Here is a 16631-nt window from a genome sequence, read left to right as displayed (position 1 = left end):
ACCAAGTGATGTCACTTCCGACTCAGCGATGCAAAACGCCGATGAATTTAACGACATGGTATTCTGGGAGATGTAGTTTTTAGTGGATATTTTAAGGGAGGCAGACACATTGCACGCAAACAATAAAAATGTACATTATAAATCATATGGGAGATACTGACATTGAACAAGGAATCTATGTAAAAGACCTAGGAGTTTATGTTGACTCGGAAATGTCTTCATCTAGACAATGTGGAGAAGCTATAAAAAAGGCCAACAAGATGCTCGGATATATTGTGAAAAGTGTTGAATTTAAATCAAGGGAAATAATGTTAAAACTTTACAATGCATTAGTAAGACCTAATCTAGAATATTGTGTTCAGTTCTGGTTACAAAAGGGATATTGCTGCTCTAGAAAGAGTGCAAAGAAAAGGAATCAGAATTATCCCGGGTTTAAAAGGCATGTCGTATGACAGGCTACAATAATTGAATCTGTTCAGTCTTGAAGAAAGAATACTACGTGGTGATCTGATTCAACATTCAAAATTCTAAAAGGTATTGACAATGTCGACCCAGGGGACTTTTTCAACACGAAAAAAGAAACAAGGACCAGGGGTCACAAATGGAGATTAGATAAAGGGGCATTCAGAACAGAAAATAGGAGGCACTTTTTCACACATAGAATTGTGAGGGTCTGGAACCAACTCCCCAGTAATGTTGTTGAGGCTGACACCCTGGGATCCTTCAAGAAGCTGCTTGATGAGATTCTGGGATCAATAAGCTACTAACAACCAAACAAGCAAGATGGGCCGAATGTAAACGTTCTTGTTCTTATGTTCTTATGATAATTGTATTATTCCAATGTAATAATATATGCACGCTACTGCTACCACTTACACACAGCAGTTAAAGGTGAAAAAAGTTAATTTAGATGCAAGGTAGAAAAGCAAAAATAAATTGTCTTTTTTATTTCCATGTATGTATGTTTTTGTTACATTGATAATATTTTACAGAACAAACCAGAGATATGTTAAAAAATAATATACATGTTTTTAAATTTAGTTTAAAAAAAGAGCCACATAGATCTTCAAAACATTAACTCGGAGCAATGAAATACTGACAGAAGTAAAAGAGACGAGAAATGAATTGTCCTCTAGGGATTGTAATCAAGCGGTTCTTCTGGGACACATGGTAAAAAGCAAGTACAATGTTATTCGTTTATAAAACTTGTTTTATTAAAAACACTCATTTTTAAACAATAGTGCTGTATAATTATTCGGGTAGCTAACGGGTTAATAACTAGACGTTTTGCGAATTTGGACAGTTAATTACTTCTAATTAGCACTTGGATGATTTGCTAATTGAATGACATATATAAATGGGACCACGGATAACTTAATTATCTGATTGCGATGGAGGGGTTTATATTTTCACCGTACAACTTTTATTCCGGCTATGGGCCCTATGGTAACCCGAACCAAAAACCAAAGCAACCGAACTGGATCAAAAAAGGCATCAGCCCCTATGTTGCGCCCGAGTCAGTGGATTATTTTGATCTCTGCAAAAGAGCTCAGCTGAAGGCAATACTCTCACAAGTAAATCCAAATCTCACGCCTCGGCTCAGAAAAGCGAACACTAGGGAAATCGGGGTCCAGGTCAACCCTAAGGTAGATGCCGTCGTTCAGTGTTCTCTGGGGCCGAGAACCCTAGTTTACCGCCAGACAAAGGGGCTGGCCCTCAGACCCCCTATTAAGAGCCTTTGCTCGTTTAAAAACACATTTATGCCAAGTATTCCGGTCAACAATACTCGGTTTTCTCGACCCATTGCAGTCTATTCCCCGATGTTTGATCGTAGGTTTTTAACCCTTACCGATAAGGCGAAACCCACTGAAAAAGATAACTATTCAGACTCTGAGGAAGAAACGTTAAGCAAAGGGGAGCAAAAAAATGTTGAGGATATTAAAAGCGACGTGGAAATAAAGCGCGACGGAAAGACAGCAATGGGGGAACATGAAAGCGCACAGGAGAAGAAATTCAGATTCCAGGTGCAATATATTCTACCCGTTAAAATTAATCCGTGTACCGTATTCGTTTACAGTCGCTTAAGTTGATCGAGTTTAGTTTGCCTAACTGGGTATAACAATACTTGCAACACTATTCACATCTATATATCTGCACTATAATTGAATCTGTTGACATTATGATTGTCTGTTTCAGTTTCTGGAACAGAAGTATGGCTTTTTCCATTGCAGTGATTGCAATATCCGATGGGAAAGTGCTTATGTGTGGTGCATTTCAGGAACTAATAAGGTGGGTTTGACTTAAGTATTACATTCAGATTCTATAGACTACCCTGTAGCCGCTACAGTAGTTTTGCAGTGCGCTCCGTTGGCTTTCTGTACTATTAGTTGGTACAGCATTAGTTTAGCTTCTTTCCTCCGTGCTTGATTCTGGCTTTCAAACTAGACCAGGGTGGGAGTGGGGAGTCCGGTGAGCCAAGCAGTTACAGCAGGGCTATCTGATGTATTACCGGATACCTGTGAGGTCGCTGTCGGTAGGATAGATCTTCAATGTTCAAGCGAATGTGGCAGTATGCTACAGTGGCTATGAAGGATTGCATAGATAGATATTTTTTTTTTTTCTAACACATTTCTGGAAATGGCCACCTCTTCTGTAGGTGTACTTCAAGCAACTTTGTCGCAAATGCCAGGAGGGATACAATCCATACAAGGTGGAGTCAATCCAGTGCCAGGTAAGCTTTGCCAGCATATTGAATTCTGTGACAAACTGAGGCTTGTTTTGGTGTAGGGTGTACAGCCCAAGTGATCCAGTATACTGGAAAGATGTTAATTGGTGCAAGGAGTAATACAATTGTAGGGGTGTATAGCACATCTTTCTCCATTTCTGTATATTGACCTCTGCTGCTTGTATTTTTATAATTAATTTTTATAATTCCAAGTTATGGTTTAACACATCATTCAGACACTTGGAATATTACTTGGACACTTGTCTTCCCTCTACTTGCACTAGTGTAGCTCATGTAATAGACAGCCAATAGCAATGCTAAGTGATGAACCGTTTCTCCCCCAGATTAATGCGTATCCGTAGTTGCTTTTAATGCAAGGTCCCTTCCTCCTTCAGACTTGTTCTAAGAGCCGCTGCAATTGTCCCATGAAGAAGCGGCACATTGACATTAAGAGACCCCACCGTCAAGAGCTGTGTGGACGCTGCAAGGGCAAGAGACTCTCCTGTGAAAGCACCTATAGCTTCAAATACATCGTTTGAGCCCAGCGGGGCGCTGATGCACTATGTACAGTTTTTTTTCCTAGAATGCTTTCGGTTTTTTTGACTGACTGGATAATGGCTAAAAGTTTTTTGCACTATTTGTATATTGAAATAAAGTTTTGTAAATGTTAAATAAATAAATTATTGATGCAAATATTTTGTGGTTTCATTTTACTGTGACAAACAAAAACCTGAAACCTCTGTGGCCAAAGTACTGGTTTGCTGCCATCTAGTGAATGACAAAGATACATTTTGTGCAAGTGGTATGACTTGTGTTCTGAGAATCATTTTCTACTTCCTTTGGGAGAAGTGCTGCATGTTTGTCTTATGGACCAATGCCATAGTACAAGCAGCGTGTGACCCAAGCCTCATTTCAAAGTCATTGCCAGATCAATGGTATGAGTAAACTGGCCTGCTTTGCTAAACTGGCCAGACCCTAAATTGTTGCAAACTACTGTATTTAAATATGGTTGTTTTCTAAAATTGTGTATTTCATTTAAAGCCCTCTTTATTGAGCTGAAGTGTGTGAATAGGGAGACATTCAAAGCGTAGCCTTGGAGCATTTGCTTGAGTTTGGTAATTTACTGCTGCTACTGCCAATGCTGTTCTGGTATGAATAACTTTTAGATGTCTTGTGGAAACTCTTACAGTAAATCTAACTGCACCCTTTGACCTATGACTACAGCAGTGTCAAAAACCTTGTCTCGAACCATTTGAGATGGTGATTTCCTATTTTCAGGAATATAAAAACCCTGCATGTCAAATGTGTTCTGATGGCTGCTATTTTGAGGTAAAGTTTCTGCTTTGTAGGGACTGTACATTTTTTTTTTAGTTGGATTCACAGCCCTGGATTAGCCCTAAAATAGTCTAAGATTGGTGCTAAACATGGACAAAGAAACCAGTCGCTCAAATATGTGTTGCCACTGAATTTTTTAAAAATATATAAATATGTGGTGTTTCAGTGATAAAGGCTACACACTTTGTAGTGTCTTTATTCTGTATTCTAAGATTTTTCTGCCTGCTGCTAAACTCGAATCAGATCAATGTAAATACAGCAGTCCTTATTGTTTATTAGAAACCTGAACTGGCCACAAGGAACTGCACTTGAGAACCACATCATTTATTATTTTTTATTAATAAAAACTAAAGTCCCCCAGTCTAATCTCTACAAAAGGTGGCAAGTGTAATTCCTTCCAGCGTATAATTACTTTAAGAGCATGTGACTTTACAGTAGCTATGTGTAATCTTCTAAAACTGTCTGAAGTTCAGCAACAGTTCAAAGCTTGGGACATTGCTGTCTGAGATCTGTATCTGTCAAATACCAGTTGTTTTGTTTTCATGGGAATGGACTGACCTCCCTCCTCATTCCACTGGGTGACATTGCGTGTGAGAGCACCATCACCCATGAACTGTTGTCTGAGGGAGCAAACACAGCCTGTATTTTGATGCTGTAATAGACTGTGAGGGTTGAGTCTTATTTATAAACTCTGTATCACATCAGTATTTGAACGTTACAGCTATATTCTAACAATTCACTCACAGAGAATTTAAACAGCACAATTCCCATTTAACATTTGTATCGAGTTAAATAATACTTGCTGTATTCTACTGGTTTAAGTTTTGCTCCAAATAAATAGTTTCTTGACAAAAGAGGTCAGTTGAGTATTGCAACTTGAATTAAGATATATTTATTTTAATTCATTCAACTTTATTTTGTAATAGTGTGTACATATATATTTCATTTTTTGTTACATGAGTGTACAGAACACCAACCCAAGTTACTTCACAAAAGCTGTAAAAGTATTTACAAGCTGAAAAACTTACATAGATACTCTTCCTAATGGAAGTTGAAAAATGTGCATCTTTTTTTTTTTTTTACATGCACACATTTTTGTACTTTTTGACAACACAGATTAAAAAATAAAATCTTACCAGCATGAGCAAAGCTCCCCTCGTATTATATACAGACGCATCTTGTGAGTTAAAATATGAATCATCTTTTTCAATGCTATTCTATAACCCAGTTCATAGTATATAAAATATGCATGCTTGGCAGTTTTAATAGACAGGACATTTAATTCACATCCTAAAAAAAAACAACTTAAGTTACGCTTGCTTTCTTTTGTAATACAAATAAAAAACCAGAAGAGCAACTATCAAGTAGAAAGCAGCCAACACATTTAAAATGCTGAGGACCAATTATATTTAATTCAGAATAAGATACCCACACAATGTGGTTATGTTGTTTCTGAAACAGTAGCCTAGTAACATTGTAAGTGTGCTTAGTGTGAGAAGATACTATTAGCATGTTAGTGTGTACAGTATAATAAATGGTAGTCAGGTTATGGTATGGTAACAGGCCCTCAGCTTTAACCAAACCATCAAGTCATATCTTAAAATTCAGCTTCATTCTGCCTGTACTCAGTTCATCAATATCAAGTAGCCAAAAGTTCCAGAAATTCAAAATCTTCGATTCTAAAATAGTATTTTTTTTAAATTGAAAGAACCATTGCACTTTTCCCCCCTAACAATTACAATAGTAAATATCTGAAGAATAATAAGTTAATATAACTTTGGTATATCTTTGTCAGGTGTGGAAGTCATTAACTCAGTAGCCAGTGGTAGTCGTAAATTAGTATTAGTGCAATAAAATCAGAGTTACTTTATGTCGGTTGCTTCAGGTTGCTTTTGCTCTAACAGTGTTGCTGCACATCTGAAGACCTGAAAACGTAATGAAACTCTCAAAGGTAGCAAGAGTGAAAACAGCTTGTCCGAGCTTTCCTAGAAATGAGAAGACATTGAAGGACTTCACTCCAGCATTGCAGCACTTGCAGGCAGGAACAAAAGACAGACAGGCAACTCCTCCTGTCAGAGACTAATGCCGGAAACGCTGGAGTCTGGGAGGAAGGTTGTGAGCACCCGGTAACCCTGAGCTCTGCGGATCATATCCCGAATCTCTCCATTCAGCTCCATCAGCTTCATGCAGATCTCAGACAGGTCCTGTTTGGAGCCCACCAGTGCAAAGGTACCCGTCTGCCCCAGGGTTTGGTGTCTAAAGTACATGTTCAGCAGAGTCTGGACCTCGTCCTCGGCGCTGCTTCCAAAGATGTCATTGGGCCACACACTTCTGAAGTGTTTAAAAGACATAACATTCAGTAACCAGCATTACAGAAACATACAATTTAAAAAATATCAGCGATATACGAAGCTGGTTAATGCAAACCTCAGTTCATCTAAAATTTGGACTGTTCTGCTATTTCTTTGTAGGTTACCTGCATTACAGTTTTAAAGGAATTCTTTTTTTTTATTAATCAGGTTTGGGTTACTACATTCCAGGGTGAGTATTTAATTGTTTAATTTTGTTCAAAAGCTATTGACAATCGTGCAGTTGGTACCAACACAACTCCCTTTGAACGAATAAATGTAGAAGCCAAAATATTTTCTGTATTTAAGTGAACATTTGTTCTCCCTTACCTGCAATCCCGGATGTGGCGTATAGCTGTTGAGAACTGTTTGTTACGAAGGCATTCGAGCACAGACTGAACGGCCGCCTCGGAGGAGCTGAATGCAGGCTCTGTGGAGGAACTGGGCTGTTCATTCGCGACAGAAACAGATGCAGCCTTCAGGCTGCTCTTCAAATCACTCAGTTCCCTGGACATGTTCAGGAGCTAATTTTCAGGAGAAAAAGTGAGGTAAGCCAGATAACTATTACTATACACCAGATTACATACATACATGCCAACAGTCCCTATATGGTCGGGACAGCCCTGATTTCCTAGTAAATGCCCCACGTCCCGATGCATAGGAAGAAAGTCCCGATATTTACCCATAGAAAAAAATTCATTTATTCTGCACAGTAGAGTTAGTGAAAACCACATGCTGTGCTCTTCGTGCGGCTGACACATCTGCTGATCACTAACTTATACAAAGGTAAGAACGCTTCATTATGTTTATTATTACTGTGATGATGGTCATGTCATGTTGAGTTGGGGGGGTACGTCTATTATATGATAATGAGTGTTTTTTGCGTATGACTCCTCCCATGTGTATGATGCGTAAGGCCCCCCACCCCCCAGGGACGACTGTCCCGCTGAACAGTTTGCAAATGTTGGCAAGTATGTTACATTTTTAGGCTGATATGGGTGGGGTGGGGGAGTCTATTTGTCACTTGGCTGTCAATGAAACAGCATATTTACATATATAGTCTTTTTATATTGAAAAGCAATAACAAAAAAGTCCCAGGCTTTCATTATTAAAGTCATATTATAACATCTCATTATTTGGATTCTTAACTTTTGAGCTGTTATAAAAAAAATAAAAACTGACCCTGCTTCAGTCAGAATTGATGAACAAACACTGGACCCAACACTGTACGCTTGATCTCTCTGTGGAACCTACTGTAGACATCAGGAAGCAAATGTTTGAAAAGGTAAATAGCTAAAAATACATACCTCTGGCACAGAGCTTATTGCATGTACCTGTCCTATGAGTTTGCAGTAGGACTGAAAAAGCAGCAGCAACTGAAAGTGGAGTTTGTACAACCGCTGACACAGCTCCAGTTGCTAATCGAACAAAAAACAAAAATAAAGAGATTAAATTTAAGTGTAAAAGGAAAATGATTTACAAACTGGTACTAAATTCAATGTATGAAAGATACAATTATAAAATGTATGTATGTTGAAGTCCCAAGTTACATTGTATAGAACTGATTACACCCTATTCAACCTTAACATCTGCCATTTCAAAATAAACTACATGCATAAAGTCTAGATACCTGAGGTAAATGTATATCCTAAAAATTGCACGGAACAATTGGAAGCAGAAATATTATTATATCTATACTTTTGTTTTTTTAACAAAATAATTTAAAACAAAAAAAAATATTTTACAAAATTCTGCGAAACAGGGAACATACTCTGCATTTCACTGGTTACTTAAGCTGTGTATTATTATATATGTGAAACCTCTTTACTTGTGTTTAGTGTGTCCTCCTTTAGATTTTATTACAGCTTTCAGACATTTATGATTATTCTTAACCAGTACATTACATCTTTTGGTGAAATCTGAGCCCATTCTGCCTTGCATATTTCCTTCAAGCTGGATACACAATGACTGGCTACAGTTTTTTCAGATCAGTCCAAAGCATTTCTATTGGATTGAGATTTTTATCTTCGTTTTCTTCAAGAATTCCAGAGTTTGATTTGGGTCGTTCTTTTCGCCTTCCCAATTACCAGATCTCAATCCAAGCATTGTGTATCCAATCTGTCTGAGCTGAAGGAAATACACAAGACAGAATGGGCTCAGATTTAATCAACAGGATGTAACATACTGTTTTTTTAAAGGCTACGTATATGTGTTTTTTTTTAAGACAGAGACAAGAGAGCAGGGCATTAAATAAGACTTTTAGTGGATCCCCGCATAGTTTTAATTATGGGTTCAAGAACCATGCCAAAAGGAGGTAGTAATCCTTGTCAAGAAGCATGATCTGGGTATTTTGAGTATTGTCAATGTAGAAATGGAAACCCATTCCATGCTGGTGAAGAAGACAACACAGAAAGCATATATTTAATAACAGTGGGCACAAAACTGAACCCTGGGGGACCCTGGTGGAGGGTGAATGTATAACCATACATCAACAGAAAGGGTTCTCTGTTGAACAGATGAGAGAGCAATAGTAGATATGATACTATTGAACCCCCATCTATTCAATAAGGGTCCCACAGCAGACAGTGTTGAATGAGGGCACTGAGATCTGAAAGACAAGGAATCAGAAATGACAGGCAGACACCTGAAACAAGCTGTCTCTTCTCTGTGGAGTGGTTGACTAGCAAATTTTGACCACAACCCAATCTAACAACCAAGTTATTAGAACACCAATACAAAGGAAACAGTGAGTTTGTAGGCACTGTGTTGCCAGATCAGACAGTAGAAAATGTTGTAGGATCTGATGGACTTTTTAATAAGATGAATATTCTGTAATTGTTTCAATCTCAAAAACATTCTTGGAACATTGCGTTTGCCGTTCAAACCTAATATTTTAATTTCAACTCCCAGCAAAGGGTAGCAGGATTAGATACAAAAGCATAAGGACGACATTGGACCCCGCTTGCGCCCCTAAGCCTCCATAATCGTTTAATTTGTTTGTTAATTAGGGGGACAGAAACTATTTAAAGCTTCTGTTAGTACAATATGTTATCAGGTTGATTCTCAACACATATTTTGCTCTAATTCAAAATGTACACCACGTGGTAGCACTTCCTAAAGCGTACACATTTTGCGCTAGAGCAAATACAGTTAACAAAACTGTACAACCTTTTTTAACTGTAACACTGTGCTCTGCAATAAAGGGAAAAGTTACATTTCAAACTTTATTTTTTCCATCTGCCAATCGACAGGAAATATTGAAAAACTTTTTAACTTACTGCCAGCGATTCCATTTGCTACACAGCAAGCATGTCACAGGATAAAAAAGTGAAAGGAAGAAAATATAGAAGATCAATGAAAAGCATGCACTTTATAGCACAGTCCCATTCAGAGCAAAAACAGTGTGGTTGTCATAAAATGCTTTCATTTTATAGAGCATGCAAAGAAAGACAGGCTGCTGTATAACAGGCTTTGTCATACAGCTGTGTAAAACAGGTGTGCAAGGACAGTAACCCTCACACAGGCCCTTCTGTAGCAAAACCAGAAAGCAACAAAGCCCCAGCTTTGAGACACATTGCAGAAAAGAAAAGTTTGTATTTTTCTTTTCTGGGTGGACACAAATGAGAAAATATGTTGGGGGTTCCTAGTGGATGAGCTCTTCAAGGAATACTTTGAGAATCTTAAAAGGAATTTTCCTTAACAAATATATAACCAGTACGGTTTGGTTTGACAAACCAGAATTACCCTTTAAAAAAGTGGAATGGGGGGATTAGGTGTCACAGAAGACTAATTTGCTAACTTCTCTCGCCTTTCTTCTCGGGGTGCCCTGGTTTTAATCCTGCTCTTGTCACAAGTGGAATAAGTTTGGCGGTATCAACCAAGCCCAAAGGCAGCAGACATTAGAGTCCACATTATAAAACCAGCACACAATCTTGGCACAACCATGGCTTGACAATGCAGGGGATGTTCAGGTCACAACTGAGGTGCGCTCACAGAGCTGTGAGGGAAAGCTCTCATCCTGCATCACTGTCCACCGTCCACCCAAAAAAAAAAGTAGCACAGAATATAAAAAGAAAATATGCCACTGAACTAATGAAGGTTACATGCATGTATTGGAGCAAAAAGCTATTCAGAGTTGTGAATGATATATGAAGGCAATACTTTCAAGAGTTTTGACTTCTGCAGAATTTCTATTACTTAAGATGTATTGTGTGAATTAAGTATTCAAGAAATGGATGGACTAATATCACTGTTTGCAGAGAAGTACAGTGCTGTCTGGTGCTGTGTAAATGTCCATTAAACCCTGTTACTTAGTTGTGACCGCTTGGAAATAAAAAAAGCTAATAATTGTGCCAAATCACCCTGAACTAGATTAAAAAGTTAAGCCCACCAAACTAGCAAACAATTCACTTTGTAAGCCATTGAGCCCAGACTGAACCCAGAGATGAAAGGCTAGTGCATTCACCCACTATGTAGCCATTCATGCCTTCAGCTTTTTTAAGAATTAAGCACTTCAAGTTAGTCTTTAGAATTTGAATGATAAATGCTTAAGAATTCCAAGGACTTTCCAGAGCATGGGGATTACAAAAGCGATATTATGAAGAATGCTTCAGATTGTGCTAATGAATGAAACTTATTTTGTTATATCCAATTAATCTAATATTTATAAAAGGGTTTTGTAATTAAGCAATCTGTGGTCCCTTTGTCGTGGGCAGGGGTCAGCTTCTGTCTTCCATTCCCTTGCGCTTTGGCTTCCTGGCATGGTGAAGTCAATCAAATTCACTAAATACATACTAAAAACACCACAAATAGGATTTTAAATAAGATGGTGCAATGAACTTCCTTAATATAGATTTGTGTCTGTTTAAAATTGTTGCTGTGGTTTTATTTTTTAATGTTTAATTTAGTTACATGTCTACACATTTCAATGATTTGCAATGAAGTAAAAGAAACACTGTAGGGAAACATTTGTACTATTTCTGCATTATAGCCAGCTGACCCCTGTGATGTAAATGATAATGAAATGAGGAACAGCATTTTCTGGATGCAGAAATATTAAAGAGGTTATTAATTATGACAACAGTATATGAAATGAATTCAGTATGATCATCTTCCACAGTAATCATGCAATATTTAAGATTCTGTCTCAGATTGGTTCTGTGATTTATACCACTGCTTGTTTATAAATCATCTTGGCAAAGCTTTAACTCTCAGTTATTTAAAGTCTGGTTTAAAGGATTAAATAAAATTGGATTTTCATGAAATAGCTTTTTCTAAAGATGTTTCCTAGTTTATTTATTCCATTAAAACATACCAGGCATTTCAATAAGTAATGATTAAAAATGTTGTTGACAGGGCCCATCATTTCATAATCCACTCTATACAATGAATCGTATACAGACACACTTCTTTTAAGTGTATTGAATCACATTTTTCAATAAAAAGCCAACAAATGATTCCTCTTAGCTAAAGCACTGTAATACTTTCAGAGTGAGCTGCATTTTTTAAAGTGTGCAGTTTTCACTTCTAAGTGTTTTTTTTGTTTGTTTGTTTTGTTCTCATGACAGGGTCATTTACTGCTTACCTTCTCCTCCAAGTCCCCCGGCTGACAGGTAATCACTCCGTCTCTGGGACCTCTTGGAAATGTCGCCTTACAGTTTGTAAGCCACTGTTTCACAAGAAAGAAAAGAATATTATAACTGAAGGTCACAGCTACTTCACGCAGCTGTATTTAAGCCGACAAGGTCCTGGCAGAACGAATCCCCTGAAACAATGCTCTAGGGCTTGAAAGCAAGGCCTCATTCAAGTGCTGTGCCACTGTTGGTTCACGTCTACACCTGCCTCATAAACCATTTTGCTTTGGCATAGATTTATTGGCTTGTTTTCATCTGAAACACAGGAGGGTTCCAGAACAGTCCCAATAAACTGTGTATCCCCGTCACAGTCACATGGGTTACTCATGGAGAAGTATGGGCTAGAAATGAATGTGACTATACTAGAGCGAGTTGTGATGGTGTGCGATTGGTGGACCTGCCACACCAGAAGCAGTGAAAACTTCTGAACAACTTGTAAAGGTATGATACAAGTGATTCAAGCATTACATGATCAGATGATAACTGGGAGAAGTTTGTGAATTTCACCTGAGAACATGTACTGTATCAAACTAGTTATATGTGTAACATACAGTTACGCAATTATTCTATATAAAAGATATACATACAACATTACAGGGTCCAATACCACCAGAAAGTACTGTATGTTACTGTGGAATAAAAAACAATCCGAATCCAGAAAAAGTATTCATTATTGTAATAATATTCTCAATAATGAATTCCAATGCAATGCATTTCCAAATACCGAATACAACCCTTTAATCAAGAGCATGTACTCACTGAAATGGCAGCCACTTTCCTGTTGTTGTAGGTATCCAAATATTCTTGAAGTTCCAGAACACTAAACTTCATTTTCTCCAAAAGCCCATAAGAGATGAGCTGAAAGAATAATATTGCAACATAAGCATAATACATAATTAAATCAAATTCCATATTGTTCATTATGGCTTTTCTATTGTAACTGTTTTTAGAAAACTAACTTAGTTATCCACATTAATTTATAGCACATAATTTGTAATATTATCCATAACTACTGTAAGATCAAGCCTGTTAAGGGCTTCTCGGGTTCTGGGTTAGGGACTTGACATACGGTCTCGTGGCCATGATGTCCCATAACCCCTCGAAGTCCTAAACAGGCTTATTAAACACACTTACCTATAGTTAATACTCTATATAACATTTAAGCAATTGTATATTATTATTTAATGTATGTTACAAGTATTGGGTACTGTTTTCTTGTAGATTACATTTATATTTGAATCACCTGGTCGTAGAATTAAAGGTATTTGGTCAATAAACTAACTGAAATATATACTGAAAGAAAATATCTTTTAGTAGCAAACTTTATACTTACTGTTTCAGCGTCTACAAACAGAGTCGGGCACTCCGAACATGATGTCAGCATCTGTGAGGACCGGACAAACTTGCTTCCTATTCCTCGAAGGCCATCTCCAAGGTAACCAGCAGCATCACAGGTTAAGGAGCAGAATTTGTTTTGAATGTTCTATGATGCAAAATATTTGAACAATTTTTTGATTTCAAGGTATATTTGTAGAGGTACAAATTACAGTAAATTCTCATTCTCATTTTCTACAGTCCCAGCCAAATTGAACAGATACTTATTGTAAATGACTTCCTGTTTGTGTGAATTATTTTAGAGCCCCTCCAGCGAAGAAACATTTAAATAAAAAATAATTGCCCTCGTCCAAACAGCTGAGTGTAAAGGATATTGGGAAATGTATTAACTTGCTACCAGAGGTTTTGCTTTTGAGTTTTAAAAAGGCCTGTGATCAGAATGGGACATGCTGGTTTAAAGTGCAGTTCATTAGCAATGTATAATTTCACTTAAAACCGTGTTTTTAACAAAATGCACAGTACTTTACATTTGATGCTTTTCACTCTAGTTAAAATTTGATTTCAGTGTTACTGTAACTTCAATAAAAACTGACAGTATGCATTTGGCTTAGACTCCTGATACTATGAATTACTGATAAAACCTTTTTTTTTTTGCTGGTCCTTTGAAATTAGTATTAATGAGAGTTGACTGTATATTAATTTAGCTCTAATACTCTGCGGCTCTGAGTACTTAATAAATAAATGAGCATTTTTCCAGATACTAAACAACAATAACTTTTACATCTTACAGGCATTTCAGAATTAATTAAATGCAAAAGGCTGAGATTGCAAAGAATTGCAGCAAATACTTATTTTGCAAAGGATTCATGAACAGTACCACATTCATGTAAAAGCATTTACCTGAAACAGGGAAGAGAACACGTGAAAGGTATAGACTGCGCAGGAGCCGTCGGAGTCTGACACCAGCTGATTGATGTGGTTGTGCCAGGCTTCTTCTGCGTCATCACAGACTGCGGGCTGAAAGGCAGCCAGGATGGCAGAGAAGAATGGGGATGGAGGGGGGGAAGCACGGGCCTCCTGCAACCCAGCCCTCTCTTCTTCTCCAAAGCTGAACATACAAGCGACAGAGAACCACAATTTACAATATGTTACACACAGAAGTCACGATAAAATATATGAAAATAAAGCCATAAACTCTCAACCATAAAAAAAAATGAAAGAGAAAAACCTGTATTTTGTGGTACTGTATTTATAGTATATATATATAAAAAAATATATATAAAAAAAATCATGTTTAATTGTCATTTTAGGACCACTTCTAGTAGGTTTCTTTTGGTTATTAACCTTGATCATGAATCTTTTCACCCACACTGTTATGTAGGTATAAAGCTTCCATAACAAACTATGAGAGCAGTTACTTTGAAGCAGTTAATTTGTAATTTATGAGCATTCCCACTGACCTCTATTGTTCTTATTTGATTTCACACATAGGGTGAACATGATTATCCTTGGTAACTAAGCTAAAATGTGGCAAATCTAAATTAAAACAACACTAAAGAGACCACAACTGCTATTTTTTTTATTATGGGAAGGGTAAATTCCTACCTTGGCAGTCCTGCGTGGTCTTCAGTTTCTGCCATTTCTAAAGTGAAGCTGTCGCTGCACTCAAAAGCTGCAGGTAGTTCACTGACAGACAATGAAAGGTCATCCTCATGAACATTTGTGTCCTCCTCTTCAGCTGAAACTTCAGCCTGCATGAAAAAAAAACCACTGAGTAAGGTATAAAGAAGCACAACCTCAAACGATTCAGCAAAAACAACGGCTATCTAACTAACCTGACGGCAGCAATCAGCAATCTCGACAGATATACTGAGGCAGGTAATGTAAATAATTGAAATGGTTGTTCTAAAGTGAATCTTTTAGATCTGAACCTTTCAAAAAGAACTAAATGAACAAAGTTTAAAGAAACGGTAAACAATGCTATACAATCAAGACTTCCATAGATCTACGTGATAATAAAACACTATTGTTTTCTAGTTAAAAAATATATATATAACTGAAATAATAATGGTTTCACTGACCTTTTCCAAAGGACAGAAACAATCCGTGTGGTAGTTTTTTGATGCACCCAGCTGTGCTTAAATGATGCCAATTCAGCAAACTTTAAAACCAGAGCTTAATATTCTGGTCATGTACCCAAAGGCGTGGGTTAAGGGCAATGTGTACAACTCCTTTGTGTTTTCTCACATCCCCATAGCATATTTTATACTCAGCTGCCCACAGCATAGTTGTGCACATTGCCTATTAAAAGAGTTAGTAGGACCCTAACACCACAATCAGCAACAACCTCATAAACCAGAGAGTAGCTAAAGAAATAGAAAAAAGGAATCAAAAAGCCAAAACTGAGAAAGTGCAAAACGTTTTGCAAGTGCTAAAGCATTATTTCCACTGTACATGCATGCAGTTATCCCATACCCTAGAAAGGAATGGTATGTGGCCTGTCCACAAGATAAGATGTCTACACCCCACCCCACCCCACCCCACCCCACCTCCCTTTTCCCACCACAGAGCTCCCTATTCCCAAAATTTTCTTCTAGCATTAGCAAGGTATGCCAGTATAGGGGAGTGATATGGATAAGGATTAGCATGCTCCCACAGCTCTGTCGCATTTAACCCCTTATTCACCCGCTGATTAGTGTCATCAGGAAGAGAGACTTCGAAACTAGGAGTCCTTGTGTTTAAGGAGTGTGGGTCTGCAGAGGTGGAGAGGGAATCCGTGTGATTCGTCTCCTCAGAAGGGGAGAGATTTATAATCTGAAATAAAACAAATTGACCGACCGTTAGATGATAGAGCTGTTTGGAAGGAGTGCAATCTAAGCTGTTCAGTTTTACCTTGATAAAGGCATTGTGCTTAGTTGATTTAGTCTTTTTTTGTAAATCACCAATGAGAGAAACCAGATTACACTTCCATTAGCTACATAGGTCTCAAATGTGTAGTTTTGAAAGAAACACATATTTTAGTGTACCTGTATTTACATTTTACCTCAGCAGTGTCTTCTGGGTCAAAGCATGTTATTGGCTGAAAGCATGTCAGTCAATAGGGGAAGCAGCTGATTGGTTATTGACAGCTGCTGAAGGGGTGGGGACAATTCCACTCTCCAGGTGAAATGACCCAGGAAGGCAAGACAATCTAAAAGCATGGCTTGCAAACTAGAGCAGTATCAGATATCATGTTTTATGGCGAAGATACTTTAT

General features: G+C 37.6%; 2 protein-coding genes across 9 annotated transcripts in view; one reads left to right on the top strand and one right to left on the bottom strand.

The window, feature by feature from the left end:
- Positions 1 to 1391: 1391 nt before the first annotated feature.
- LOC117406578 (zygote arrest protein 2.S-like) lies at positions 1392 to 3418 on the top strand. Its single transcript, XM_034010697.3, has 4 exons — positions 1392 to 2024; positions 2197 to 2289; positions 2657 to 2731; positions 3121 to 3418. Exons 1-4 carry the CDS (start codon positions 1392 to 1394, stop codon positions 3262 to 3264), a joined length of 945 nt encoding a protein of 314 aa, XP_033866588.3. The 3' UTR covers positions 3265 to 3418.
- A 1511-nt stretch (positions 3419 to 4929) lies between these two features.
- LOC117405949 (protein furry homolog) overlaps positions 4930 to 16631 on the bottom strand; it is a 111693-nt gene continuing 99991 nt past the window's right edge. For 6 of the 8 annotated variants that reach the window (XM_059030474.1, XM_059030475.1, XM_059030469.1 and 3 more), the window contains exons 53-62: positions 16062 to 16190; positions 14982 to 15127; positions 14277 to 14484; positions 13375 to 13524; positions 12801 to 12899; positions 11993 to 12076; positions 9687 to 9704; positions 7716 to 7826; positions 6739 to 6932; positions 4930 to 6391 (exon numbers count right to left, since the gene is read on the bottom strand). In XM_059030474.1, the coding sequence (XP_058886457.1) occupies positions 6133 to 6391; positions 6739 to 6932; positions 7716 to 7826; positions 9687 to 9704; positions 11993 to 12076; positions 12801 to 12899; positions 13375 to 13524; positions 14277 to 14484; positions 14982 to 15127; positions 16062 to 16190 (1398 nt within the window). In that variant the 3' untranslated portion in view covers positions 4930 to 6132. The remainder of the gene's footprint in view (positions 6392 to 6738; positions 6933 to 7715; positions 7827 to 9686; positions 9705 to 11992; positions 12077 to 12800; positions 12900 to 13374; positions 13525 to 14276; positions 14485 to 14981; positions 15128 to 16061; positions 16191 to 16631) is intronic. The other 2 variants (XM_059030471.1, XM_059030476.1) reach the window with 1 other exon arrangement.

This window comes from Acipenser ruthenus, chromosome 9 (assembly GCF_902713425.1).
Source record: "Acipenser ruthenus chromosome 9, fAciRut3.2 maternal haplotype, whole genome shotgun sequence".
Taxonomy (NCBI): Eukaryota; Metazoa; Chordata; class Actinopteri; order Acipenseriformes; family Acipenseridae; genus Acipenser; species Acipenser ruthenus.
This window is presented reverse-complemented; position numbering and strand designations above follow the sequence as displayed.